General features: G+C 35.7%; 1 protein-coding gene across 7 annotated transcripts in view; it reads left to right on the plus strand.

Moving 5' to 3' along the window:
- Positions 1-14,435, plus strand: part of SMAD5 (SMAD family member 5) — a 114,106-nt gene that overhangs the window by 93,880 nt on the left and 5,791 nt on the right. For all 7 annotated transcript variants that reach the window (XM_086413644.1, XM_086413643.1, XM_086413646.1 and 4 more), the window contains 3 exons: positions 901-1,020; positions 8,029-8,250; positions 13,072-13,328. In XM_086413644.1, the coding sequence (XP_086269770.1) occupies positions 901-1,020; positions 8,029-8,250; positions 13,072-13,328 (599 nt within the window). The remainder of the gene's footprint in view (positions 1-900; positions 1,021-8,028; positions 8,251-13,071; positions 13,329-14,435) is intronic.

Consider the following 14,435-nt stretch of genomic DNA (forward strand, 5'->3'; position numbering starts at 1 on the left):
GAAATATTGGAATGCCTCCTATTGCAGGCAGTCATATGTAAATATATACTTAGTGGTTTCTTCATTGCAATGAAATACCAATTGAAAAGGATTTAAGTTCCAGCTGTTTAACTTGCTCTTAGGTGTCTTTTCAGAAACTAATTTTCATCCTTTGTACTCCAGTCAGTGCCGATTGGTAGCTCTGTCTCAAAATACATCTTGTACAAACCTTGAGGTGAAAGACAAGTTATATATTCAGATAGATGTTCACTATTTATAGTTACTGAGACAAAGAAGTATGGCTATAGCTTTTGTAAAGGTTTGCAGCCGGAAATGTTTTAACAGAAAAGATTTTGTAGTTCATTTTGTTTCCTTAGAGCCATAGGACATAATGCCATTGTAAGACATCGTAAAAGAATTAGATAGCTGCTGTTAGTGTTGCAAATTTTGAAAGAGCATGGTTTTATTTTCCAGTTTTAAATAACAATACAGTGTGTAATGATCTTGGCAATTTAAGAATGTCTCTTTAGATATCTGAACGAGGATAATCTATGGCCTTCAGATTGATTTACAGTAGTTGCAGTTTCTCTGAGCATATGATTCTAAGCAAATGAAGGCAAAATTCTTGACCTTAAATTCTATTGTAGTGAATTTTAGCAGTGATAATACTATGCTGGATTGGACCAAATTCATGTGGACTGGTAGTAGGTTTCTGGTGGCTAAGGGGTATGCTGTCTTTTCTCCTTTTGCCTTGCCCTAAGGTAGCATCCTGCATTTTTGTGTGTCTGTGATGTTTGGTAATGAATCCTACTGGCAATTTTTAAGAACTTTCTGATACATTTAGATTTAACTTTGAGCAAGATAAAGATTTTAACTATTATTATTTTGGGACTCTAACTTGTCTTTTTTTCTTCCTGTTAGCTGATACTCCTCCTCCTGCCTATATGCCACCAGATGATCAGATGGGTCAAGATAATTCCCAGCCCATGGATACAAGCAATAATATGATTCCTCAGATTATGCCCAGTATATCCAGCAGAGGTAAGAAGTACAATGCTTATTTTGTTGTTTTTGCTCTTTAAAAAAACAACAACAAACAAACAACTTCTCAGTCACTTTTAGAAGCCAGCTTTATTGAGTTATAGTTTATATACCATGAATTTATCCATTTTAAGTATATGATTCAATGATTTTTTAAAAATGTATAAAATTTTAAAATTACCATGATCTAGTTTTAGAACAGTTTTACAATGCTTTAAAAATATCCCATATGCCTGTTTGCAATCTATCCTCTCATACCCCCAACTCCAGAAACCTTCTAATCTGTTTTCTGTACCTATAGATTTGCCTTCTCTCATTTCATATAAATAGAATCACAGAATGTGCAGTCTTCAAGATTCATCAGTTTTGTACCATGTATCAGTAGTTTATTCTTTTTCATTGCTGAATAGTATTTCATTGTATGGATACACCACATTTGGTTTACCCATATATCAGTTGATAAACATTTGAATTGTTGGTAGTTTTTTGCTAGCATGAACAATGCTGTTATGAATATTTGCAAATACTAAGTCTTTGTTTTTCTTTTTCTGAGTCATATGGTAAATTTAAGTATTTAAGAGAAACAGCCAAACAACTATAAATGGTAGTACCATTTTTACGAGTACCATATGAGTGTGTTAGTTTTTCCATACCCTTCTGACACTTGTTATTGTTTATCTTTTTGATTGTAGTTATTCTGTTGGGTATAAAGTGGTGTCTCCTTTGTTTTAATTTGCATTTTCCTACTGAGGAATGATTTTGAACATTTTTAATGTACCTAGCCATTCATACATCTTCTTTGGTTTATTTAAATCTTTTGCCTTTTTTTTGAAATTGAGTTGTCTTATTGAGTTGTAAGAGTTCCATATATTTGGACCCAAGTCCTTTATCAGACATATGATTTGCAAATATTTTCTCTCACTCTGTGGATTGTCTTTTCATTTTATTAATGGTGTCCTCTGAAGCACAAAAGTTTTTCATTTTGATGAAATTACCAGTTTTTTTTTTCCTGGATTATGCTTTTGGTGTTGCATCTAAAAAACCTTTGTCTGTCCCAAGGTCATAAAAAATATTCTCCTGTGTTTTCTCCTAGCAGTTCTTTAGCTCTTATATTTAGGTCTGTGATTGATTTTAAGTTTTTTTTATGGTTATGGTCTAAAGTCATCTTTGTTCAAGTAGATACCGAGTTGGTTCTAGCACTGTTTGTTGATAAGAGTATCGTGTTGTCTTCTCTTTTAGGAATCAGTTGACTATAAATGTAAGGGTTTATTTCAGGATGCTAAATTTTGTTTATTGTTTTGTATATCTTTTCCTTAAAATCTTGATCACTAAAGTTTTATAGTAAGTTTTGAAAACAAGAAGTGTTAGTCCTCCAATTTTGTTCTTTTTGAAAATTGTTTAGCAATTCTACATTCTTTGCATATTTCCATATCATTTTAGTATCAGTTTTTCAATTTCTGTCCCCCTCAAAAAAATTCCTCCTTGGATTTTGATAGAGGTCACTTTGAATCTTCAATCAATATGGGGAGGTATGCCATCATCTTCTAGTACACGGACATGGATTATACTCTGTGTTCTCCATTTGTTTAGACCTTCAACTTCAGTATAAGTCTTTTACTTATTTTCTTTTTAAATTTATTCCTCAGTGAGTGGAATTTTTTAAAAATTTTGTGTTTGGATTCTTCATTGATAGATAGAAATAAAATTGACTGGATGAAGGCTGTCAAAAGGCACAAACTTCCAGCTGTAAGATAAATAAGTACGAGGGATAAATAAGTAAGATAAATAAGATAAATAAATAATGTACAACATGATAAATGTAATTAACACTTCTCTGTGTTATATATGAAGTTGTAAAGAGAGTAAATCCTAAGAGGTCTCATCAGAAAGTATTTTTTTTCCTGCTTCTTTAATTTTGTGTCTATATGAGTTGATGATGGAGGATCTCCCAGGTGACTCAGTGGTAAAGAATCTGCCTGCCAGTGCAGGAGATGCAGGAGGCCACAGGTTTGATCCCTGGGTCAGGAAAATCCCCTGGAAAAGAAAATGTCAACCCACTCCAGTATTTTTGCCTGGGAAATCCCATGGACAGGGGAGCCTGGCGGGCTACAGTCTCTGTGGTCACAGAGTCAGACACGACTGAGCGCGCATGCATGAGTTGATGAGGTTCATTAAACTTATTGTGATAATCATTTCATGATGTATGTATGGCAAATCATTATGCTGTGTACCCTAAACATACAGTGCTAGTGTCATTTGTATCTCAATAAAACTGATGAGAAAGACTTAAAATTTTTTTTAATTAAAAACTACAATTGCCTGCATTGACAGGCAGATTCTTTATCACTGAGCCACCTGTCTTCTGAATTTGCTTATTCTAGCCACTGCATCTAAGTGGAATCATGTAATGTTTGTCCCTTTGTATCTAGTTTATTTCACTTAGCATAATGTTTTTAAGGTTTATCCAGGTTGTAGCATATATTAGAATTTCATTCCTTTTTAAGGCTGAGAAGTATTCTGTTGTAAGCATATATACCACATTTTGTTTATCCATCTATCAGTTCATGGACATTTGGTTTGTTTATGCCTTTTGGCTATTCTGAACAATACTGCTAAAAAACATTGGTATACAGGTTTCTGTTTGAGTCTCTGTTTTTTAATTCATTTTGTATTACATACCTGGGAGTAGAATTGCTAGATTTTATGGTAATTCTCTTTAGCTTTTTTGAGGAACTGGCAAACTGTTTTCCACAGTGGCTGCACCATTACATTTTCACCAGTATTGCAGTGGATTTCCAATTTCTCCATATTTTTGCCAACGTTCGTTATTTTCTTTTTTCTTTTGATAATAGTATCCTAATGGGTATGAAGTGGTATCTCAATTGTGTTTTTTAAAGTCATTTTGTTTTGAGACCTTAAACTTCTTAATTTGTCACAAGTTTACATGAAGTAAGGTATTGGCACTTTAGTTTCTTGAAAGAATGATGTCCTTGTGTGTATTTTATAGTGTCTGTGATGATATGGGATGACTGTATGTCCCATAAGCCCTGCATTCCTAAGAATAAATTTCAGGCCCCCTGATAATCTTGTTAATGTTTAAATAGTACCTTGGCTTTTTCAAGATTAGAATTTATCTAGGAATTTTGTCATACTAATTTGCTTAATATTCATAGTATCTGCCTTCATTTAGAGCAGACTGTCTCAGAACATGAATTTATGGATTTGAATTCCTGCATCTCCACTTATTTGCTTCGCAGCTTAGGGTGGCTTTTAAAATATATCTAAGCCTAAATTTCTCCATTTGTAAAATAAAGAGATAATAACTACATAGGATTATTAGTATGTTGATTGACTTTGACTGTATTTATAATGATCTTAGTATACAGCATCAGGTAATTCCCCAAAAATGATATTATCATCCTCTTTCTAAAAATTTGGAGTCTGTTTACCCCATCTATCATTTTCCTTTTTTCTTTTGATTCTCCAGAGATTGGAGAGTGCAGTTTAGTGGTGATGTATATTAAATATTTCTTGGATTATAGTTTCTTAGCCAAACAACTGAGACCCTTTAGAAGAACCTGGCACTCAAGTCTTCTCACCCTCCTAGATGTCTTTTTTCACCAGAGTTTCTTCTCACTTGGAAAATTAGAGTTAAATTGCAATGCTGTGAATCACCAGTTAACAAGATGTCCTTTGCCTTGAGCAGGGTCGCAGACCTTTTGATTTTCTTCTTTTCATTCTAAACAAAATTGTCTTTTTTGTTTTGCTTATCTTGGCTCTAGTCTTTCATGACATTGTTATAACTTCCTGCTACTCATCTATACATGTGTTTGATTATGAGTCCCTCCTTGTTCCATCTTTTATATAAACTTCTTTAAAATCTGAGCTCTTAGAACTTTGCTCTATAGGTCCTCATTGGTTTTTTTTTTCCGTGTACCTCCTCATCTGAATTCTTTGCAGCTGTATAATTAAAACTGAGTTTTAAAAGTCAACCAACTCTTTTGTGGTGTCTACATAGTGTGACTTACTCTTAACATTTTTCTTGGACATTTTAAAAAATTTCTGCCTTTCTTGAAAGAAAACTGACAATTCATGACTTTTCTTTCTAATTTCAGCTCCAAGACAGACACTCTACTAGTGCTGGATGAAGAACTTCCACGTGTCTCTTCCATCCATTGTGTCCATTAGGAATTGTTGATTTTTAACACTGATACGAATTTGGCTAATGTTTTATATTTTATACAAACCTTTTTCCATAGGCTATTCTGGCACTTAGAACTTCAAATGTATACCACCTTTTACCCAAAGATCACTCATTTGGTTGTGTTTTTTCCTTTCTTTCTTTTTTTTTAAACAAACTATTTTTTAGATTCACAGCAAATTTGAGCGAAAAGTACAGAGTTCCCACATACCCTCTCCCCCTACGCATGTACAGCTTCCCCCACTACCTGCACCAGAGTGATACATTTATTACAATCTATGAACCTACATTGATACATCATTATCACCCCAGATGTATAATTTACATTAGGATTCATTCCTGGTATAATACATTCCTTGAGTTGTAACAAATGAATGATGACATGTAGCCATCATTTATAGTATCATATAGAATAATTTCACTTCTTTAAAAGTCCTCTGTGCTCTGCCTGTTCGTTCTCCCTCTTTCCTAACCCCTGGCAACCACTAATCTTTTTATTGTCTCTATAGTTTTGCCTTTTCCAGAATGTCTTGTAATTGGAATTTTATAGTATGTAGCCTTTTCAGATTAGCTTCTTCACTTAGTAATATGCACCAAAGTCCCTCCCCTCCATGTGTTTTCATGGCTTGATAGTGCATTTCTTTTTCATGCTGAATAATATTTGGTTGTCTGGTATACTACAGTTTATTTGTCCATTCACACATTGAAGGATATCTTGGTTGCTTCCAAGTTGTGGCCATTATGAATAAAGCTTCTGTAAACATCTCTCTACAGTTTTTGTGTGGACCTAAGTTTTTGACTCCTCCAGGCAAACAGTGAGGAACACATTTGCTGGATTGTATGCTAAGAGTTTGTTGCTTTGTAGGAAGTCAGCAAATTGTCTTCCAAAGTGGCTGTACCATGTTACATTCTCACCAGCAGTGAATGAGTTTCTATTGCTCCACATCTTCACCAGCATTTGGGATTGTCAGTGTTTTGGATTTGGCAATTCTAATGGTTTTGGTAATTCTAATGCAGTAGTATCTCCTTGCTATTTTGATTTGCATTTCCCTGGTGACATACAATGTGGAGCATCTTTTTATATGCTTATTTGCTTTTGTGTATATCTTCTTCAGTGAGGTGTCTGTTCATATCTTTGACCAGTTTTTCTCATTGGCTTATTCATTTTCTTATTGAGTTTTAAGAGTTCCTTGTATTTGTGTAACAGTCCTTTACTAGATGTGGCTTTTGCAAATATATTCTCCCATTCTGTGGCTTGTCTTCTCATTCTCTTGACAGTGTCTTAAAGAGTAGAAGTTTTTAATTTTTAATGAAATCTAGCTTGTCAATTATTTCTTCAGTGATCATACCTTGGTATTGTATCTAAAAAGTCATTACCATATTCAAGGTCATCTATATTTTCTCCTCTGTTTTTTTGAGATGATTTTCATAGAGTGTCTACTATAGTTTTATAGCCAGTTTTTAAATTGGGTGGTGTTAGTCTTCTTGGTTTGGTTTTCAGTATTGTGTTGGCTGTTCTGGGTCTTTTGCCTTTCCATGTAAACTTCAGAATCAGTTTACAAGATGATTTGCTGAAGTTTTTATTGGGATTTCATTCACTCTTAAGTCATGGTGGGAAGAACTGAGGCTTCCTGCACATGATCATAGAGTGTATTTCTACTTATTTAGTTCCTTCTTTGAATTCTTTATTTAGAATTTCATAGTTTCAACATATATTTCTTACCTGTTTTGTTTGTTTGCTTTTTACCTAAATATTTCATTGTTTGAGTGCTGCTATGAATGATAATGAATTTTATTTCAAATTCTACTTGCTCATTGCTGGTATAGGAAAGTGATTGACTTTTGTATATTAACCTTATATCCTATAACTTTCCTATAATTGCTTATCAGTTTTAGGAGGTTTTCTGTCATTTCAGTTTTTTTGCATAGATAATCTTGTCATTTGTGAACAAAGACAGTTTTATGTCTTCCTTCTCAATCCATATAACTTTTCTTTTATTTTCTCTTACTGCATTAGCTGGGATTTCCAATATGCTGTTGAAAGGGAGTGGTGAGCACATCCTTGCTTTGTTACTGATCTTAGCAGAAAAACTTCTAGTTTTTCACCCTTAAGCATGACATTAGCTGGAAGTTTTTTGTAAATGTTCTTTATATCAAGTTGAAGTTACCCTCTATTCTTAGTTTGCTAATAGTCTTAATTTTTTAGTCCAAATTTTTGTTTAAAATAATTTTACAGATGCTGGTATAGTTGTCTTTCAGTTTGTTGAAACAGAGCTTTTGTCATCTCAAATTTAAACCTGGATTTGATTCTGCTAGAAAAGAAACTTAAAATGTAATGTTGCCCATCCTTGTATATGCATAATTTATAAAAAACTTTTATGATCAAAGGATTTCTGGGGAATTCCCTGGCAGTCCAGTGGTTAAGATTTCACCTTCCAATGCAGGGAGTGTGGGTTTGATCCCTGGTCAGGGAGCAAAGACCCCATATGCCTCCTGGCCAAAAAACAAAGCATAAAAGCAACAGAAGCAACAAATTCAATAAAAATTTCATTGTAACAAATGCAATAAAGACTTTTAAAATGGTCCATATCAAAAAAATCTTAAAAAAAGAAAAAAAGCACTTCTGATGGTTTTTTTTTTTTCTTTTTTGATACAGACTGAAAGCCAGAAAGGCAATGAGACGTCAGTGAAATATCTGAAAATTTTCTTTTTCATATAGTGCTTGAGTTGTGTTAAAGGAAACCCCAATATAGTTTTGAGTTTCTGATAATCATTAAACATTGTTTTTGTGTCTGGTTTGTTCACAGATGTTCAGCCTGTCGCCTATGAAGAGCCCAAACATTGGTGTTCAATTGTCTATTATGAATTAAACAATCGTGTTGGGGAAGCTTTTCATGCATCTTCTACTAGTGTGTTAGTAGATGGATTCACAGACCCTTCGAATAACAAAAGTAGATTCTGCTTGGGATTGTTGTCAAATGTTAATCGTAATTCAACAATTGAAAACACTAGGCGACATATTGGAAAAGGTAATGTTGTCATTTTCCTACATTCAGTTGAATTCAGTTGTGTGTTGTGCTTGCTATGCACCCTGCATTATGTAAGGGCATACAAAGAAACTTAAGGCATGGTCCTGCCCTCAGGTTGCAATACAGAAGAAGGTGTTAAGTAGAGATGTACTCAGACTTCTTTTCTTTATCCTGCCTATTTTTTCTTCATAGTACTTTGGATCTGAAATCATACTATTCTGTATTTTTTCATTTTCAGTCTTCTTGACTGAAATACAAGCTATACAGAAATTTGCATTGTTCATAACAGTATCTTTAGCAATTAGAACAATGCCTGGCTCATAGTACCTACACAGGAAATATTTGTAAAATATATGAATGCTAGTGAAGAATTAAAATTTTTAAATTATGATCTTTGTGGAATATTTTGGGTTGAGATGACTTGTAAGAATTTTCATTATGATGGAGGAGCAGGATTACTGGTAGAACAGTTTGAATAACTTAAGTCTTCAGTGGCTTCACTACCACTCTTCCTACCTTTAAATTCAGGTAACAGTGTTCTATTTATAATTCATCCTCCAAGACAGTTGCTACAACAAACAAGGAACTTTTCACATTGCAGTGAAATTGTCTCATGCGTTAAGTGGTCAGAGAGGAAACCTATCCCATGTCGGGCTGTTTGCCTATCTTTGAAGTTTTGTTTTTATTACTTTTTGCTGCTTTGACTTGAGAAGATCTTAGGAACAAAAGGTAAATAACTTTAATTGTAATATGATTTCTTATAGAAGAGACTCAGAAAAATACTGTGTCCAAAAATAAATTGGAAAGGAAGTTTCCATTCTTTTTTGACTGAACTATTAACTTGCTATAATTTTTTAGGTAAAAATGCCCCACTTCTATTCATTGATTTTTCATTCTACAGTAGGATAATTTAAGAGAAATCTGCTTGGTGAATTCTTAAATACTAGACTCATTTTACCCTTTTTTTCCTAGTATATAGTTCTAGGATCCTTTCTTCCAGGGGAAGTATTTGCTCAGAAACAGAACATACTTTTTAATGTCATAGCCTGATACCACTCTGTGAATCACACATATGTACTACGATGGTCTTTTTAGTACTACGTGCAGTAGTGAAAAGTTGGGAACAACTTGAGCTTTAGCTATATAGTTTGAACTTTTAAATAGTGAACATTCATATATTATTTCGGAGAAGGCAATAGCAACCCACTCCGGTACTGTTGCCTGGAAAATCCCATGAATGGAGGAGCCTGGTAGGCTGCAGTCCATGGGTTCGCTAAGAGTCGGACACTTCACTTTCACTTTTTACTTTCATGCATTGGAGAAGGAAATGGCAACCCACTCCAGTGTTCTTGCTTGGAGAATCCCAGGGACGGGGGAGCCTGGTGGGCTGCCGTCTATGGGGTTGCACAGAGTCAGACACAACTGAAGCGACTTAGCAACAGACGCAGCATATATTATTTATATATTTTTTAAAAATACCAAAAACATTTTTTAAAGGAAAAAGAATAGCAAGAAGAGATAAGAAAGCCTTCCTCAGTGATCACTGCAAAGAAATAGAGGAAAACAACAGAATGGGAAAGACTAGAGATCTCTTCAAGAAAATTAGAGATACCAAGGGAACATTTCAGGCAAAGATGGGCTCGATAAAGGACAGAAATGGTATGGACCTAACAGAAGCAGAAGATATTAAGAAGAGGTGTCAAGAATACACAGAAGATGGAGAAGGAAATGGCAACCCACTCCAGTGTTCTTTCCTGGAGAATCCCAGGGACGGGGGAGACTGGTAGGCTGCCGTCTCTGGGGTCACACAGAGTCGGACATAACTGAAGTGATGCAGCAGCAGCAGCGATAGGAAAGTAAGTGATATGAAACAGCTTTTCTATCCTGTGTGTTGACCTGGCTGTAGGTGTGTTGTATTATTTGAGCAAAGATAAATCTTAGGAACCCTTACCTCAGGCTTTTTAAAACACAGGGTACCACTTAGCCACCAGGAAGCCCATTAAAAGACAGGGAGGTCCAGTAATCAGTCTTTTAGGAAATTGGTAATGATGTCACCTAAACTTGAAACATTAAAAAAAAAAAGTGTTCTCAACTATGTAAAATCTTTCTCCTCCTACCTTCTCAAATGTAATCCTAGGAATTTTGCCTGTCAACAAAGCATTTCTGGGCCAGAAATACTTCTCTCTTTATAGCAAGGCTTCACATTATATTGAGTGCCACAGGTTCCATCATTTTTAAAGGACACAGACATAAATGATAAATAATGGATATAAAAATATTACAATCTACCACCTCAAAAAATATTGTTTATGGAGCTTGGAGATTCAAGTATTGATTGCAGTTTTATTTTGAAAAGAATGCTACAACTTATGTGGTTTTTCTTCCTCATGTTTATATTAAAAGAAAAGCTAATAAACTATTTTAATTAAAAAAAAAAAAAAGAATACACAGAAGAACTGTACAAAAAAGATCTCCACAACCAAGATAATCACAGTGGTGTGATCACTGACCTAGAGCCAGACATCTGGAATGTGAAGTCAAGTGGGCCTTAGAAAGCATCACTACAAACAAAGCTAGTGGAGGTGATGGAATTCCAGTTGAGCTCTTTCAAATCCTGAAAGATGATGCTGTGAAAGTGCTGCACTCAATATGCCAGCACATTTGGAAAACTCAGCAGTGGCCACAGGATTGGAAAAGGTCAGTTTTCATTCCAGTCCCCAAGAAAGGCAATTCCAAAGAATGCTCAAACTACCACACAATTGCACTCATCTCACACACTAGTAAAGTAATGCTCAAAATTCTCCAAGCCAGGCTTCAGCAATACATGAACCGTGAACTTCCTAATGTTCAAGCTGGTTTTAGAAAAGGCAGAAGAAGCAGAGATCAAATTGGCAACATCAGCTGGATCATCGAAAAAACAAGAGAGTTCCAGAAAAACATCTATTTCTGCTTTATTGACTATGCCAAAGCCTTTGACTCTGTGGATCACAATAAACTGTGAAAAATTCTGAAAGAAATGGGAATACCAGACCCCCTGACCTGCCTTTTGAGAAACCTATGTGCAGGTCAGGAAGCAACAGTTACAACTGGACATGGACCAACAGACTGGTTCCAAATAGGAAAAGGAGTACGTCAAGGCTGTATACTGTCACCCTGCTTATTTAACTTATATGCAGAGTACATCATGAGAAATGCTGGGCTGGAAGAAGCACAAACTGGAATCAAGATTGCCTGGAGAAATATCAATAAGCTCAGATATGCAGATGACACCACCCTTATGGCAGAAAGTGAAGAGGAACTAAAAAGCCTCTTGATGAAAGCAAAAGAGGAGAGTGAAAAAGTTGGCTTAAAGCTCAACATTCAGAAAACAAAGATCATGGCATCTGATCCCATCACTTCATGGGAAATAGATGGGGAAACGGTGGAAACAGTGTCAGACTTTATTTTGGGGGGCTCCAAAATCACTGCAGATGGTGACTGCAGCCATGAAATTAAAAGACCCTTACTCCTTGGAAGAAAAGTTATGACCAACCTAGATAGCATATTCAAAAGCAGAGACATTACTTTGCCAACAAAGGTCCGTCTAGTCAAGGCTATGGTTTTTCCAGTGGTCATGTATGGATGTGAGAGTTGGACTGTGAAGAAAGCTGAGCGCCGAAGAATTGATGCTTTTGAACTGTGATGTTGGAGAAGACTCTTGAGAGTCCCTTGGACTGCAGGGAGATCCAACCAGTCCATTCTAAAGGAGATCAGCCCTGGGATTTCTTTGGAAGGAATGATGCTAAAGCTGAAACTCCAGTACTTTGGCCACCTCATGCGAAGAGTTGACTCATTGGAAAAGACTCTGATGCTGGGAGGGACTGGGGACAGAGGATGAGATGGCTGGATGGCATCACCGACTCGATGGACGTGAGTTTGAGTGAACTCCGGGAGATGGTGATGGACAGGGAGGCCTGGCATGCTGCGATTCATGGGGTCGCAAAGAGTCGGACACGACTGAGCGACTGAACTGAACTGAACTGAAAATAAATCTGCCATTTAAAGACTCTTCCTATGACCTGAAATTAACATTATATGACTTAGCTTGCTTTCTTTTTTTTTCCAATGATGCAAACCCTTCCGTTAGCAAAAAGAGTGCAGAACTCTTTTGCCAACCAACTATTCATGATAGTTGATAGCACTAAACATTTCTTTGAAAGGACTCATCATAAGGTGCCTTCTTGGGGAATTTTTTTGGCCATTATTTCTCTCATAGAGATCATAAAACGTTGGAAAAGGGGGGAAAAAAGCAACTCTAAGAACTGATAATCTAATATGCTGCCAACTTGAGGCTTAAGTCTTAGTTATTTGAGGATCATTTTAGATTTAGGCAGTCATTCAGTTCAGTTAAGTCGCTCAGTTGTGTCCAACTATTTGCGACCCCATGGACTGCAGCAAGCCAGGCTTCCCTGTCTATCACAAACTCCTAGAGCCTGCTCAAACTCATGTCCATTGAGTTGGTGATGCTATCCAACCATCTCATACCCTGTCATCTTCTCCTCCTCCCTTCAGTCTTTCCCAACATCAGGGTCTTTTCCAATGAGTCAGATCTTCACATCAGGTGGCCAAAGTTATTGGAATTTCAGCTTCAGCATCAGTCCTTCTCATGAATATTCAGGCAGACATTAGCCTCGACTGTCTTCAGCAACATAAGGCCATCTAGTGGTAGTTTCTATTTGAAGACTTGCTCTATAGTAGTTATTTTGTCTTACCTCATGCAACCTCTTCAATTTTATTATACTGCTTTGTGAAGGTGGCTTTTGTAATTCTTGTCTTTTTAAGGTGTTCATCTGTACTATGTTGGTGGAGAGGTATATGCAGAGTGCCTCAGTGACAGCAGCATATTTGTTCAGAGTAGGAACTGCAACTTTCATCATGGCTTTCATCCTACCACTGTCTGTAAGATTCCCAGCAGCTGCAGCCTCAAAATTTTTAACAATCAGGAATTTGCTCAGCTTCTGGCTCAGTCTGTCAACCATGGATTTGAGGCAGTATATGAGCTCACCAAAATGTGTACCATTCGAATGAGTTTTGTCAAGGTGAGTGGGTTGAGACCTGTAGCTTAATTTGAGTCACTGTAACATATAACATGTGTATTATATGTCTGTAGGTTATAATTTTTAAAAGTCTGTGTTAAATGAAAGGTAGTAATTACTTCTGACCTGATTTAACAGGTTTCTAAAGAAAATTCTTAACTTCATAACTTAAACCACATGATTGGTCTGTGATTTTATTTTATAATTTAGACATTATAATAAAATGCTTGATATTGGTATTGAGTAGGGGCTGAGTTTATAAAGAATTTCAGTTAAATTTTAGCTAAATTGCCAAGAAGCATTTAATATTAAAACTGCTTTTTAAGTTCCTTTAGTTTTAGCAATTTCAATTATTACTAGATCCCTTAGATTGACTTAAAGAATTAATCACCATAATAAAATTATTTTTCCTTGATTTAAGCTCTGTTATTAAGGATTTGCAAAATTGAAAGAACTTTTCGAATTTATCATTTGCTCTTGGCCTGATTTTATTGGCATTGTAAATGATGATTCATGAGCAAAATTTAGAAAGAATTTTAGTGATCTCTTTTAGCAACCTGTGCTGCATCCACTTGTTCCTTAAGGATTTAGCCAAAGAAGAGTAATTGTCAGATGCTCTGGGTAGGATTTTTTCTTTCTGGCCCACAGTCCCACAGCCCAGTGTTTCCTTGCTGCTTGTTACAGGCCTTTTTGTGCAGCAGTTTATCAGTAGCCCTGAAGGCATTTCCCTTCCCTGTTATAGAAACATGGCTCTCATGTTTAATCTAGTTACCCACTCCGCCCTCATCACACCCCACTTGGTTTTCCTAGGCAAGGACTACTGTAAGCAGTAAAGCAAAGAACTTGATACATCCAGCAAATAAAAGTGAAAAATTCTGTTTTATTCTTTGGAGTTTTTGGCTAAAGTGGTGCTGCTCAGTTCATCCCAGTAGTTTCCCATCTTAAAGGATAATGATATATCATTTCCACTTTAACTACATTTGCATGCATTGCTCAGTTTTACAGTGCCTTATCTGATGTTTAAAAAAAAACCAAAAACCTAAAAATTAAAAATTTTTTGTTAACAAAATCTGATGTGAACTAACATGAGGCTATATATGGGTTTTATTT

The sequence above is a fragment of the Bos grunniens genome, chromosome 7 (assembly GCF_055505025.1).
Source record: "Bos grunniens cultivar Pamir isolate PY7600 chromosome 7, Bosgru_T2T1.0, whole genome shotgun sequence".
NCBI lineage: Eukaryota > Metazoa > Chordata > Mammalia > Artiodactyla > Bovidae > Bos > Bos grunniens.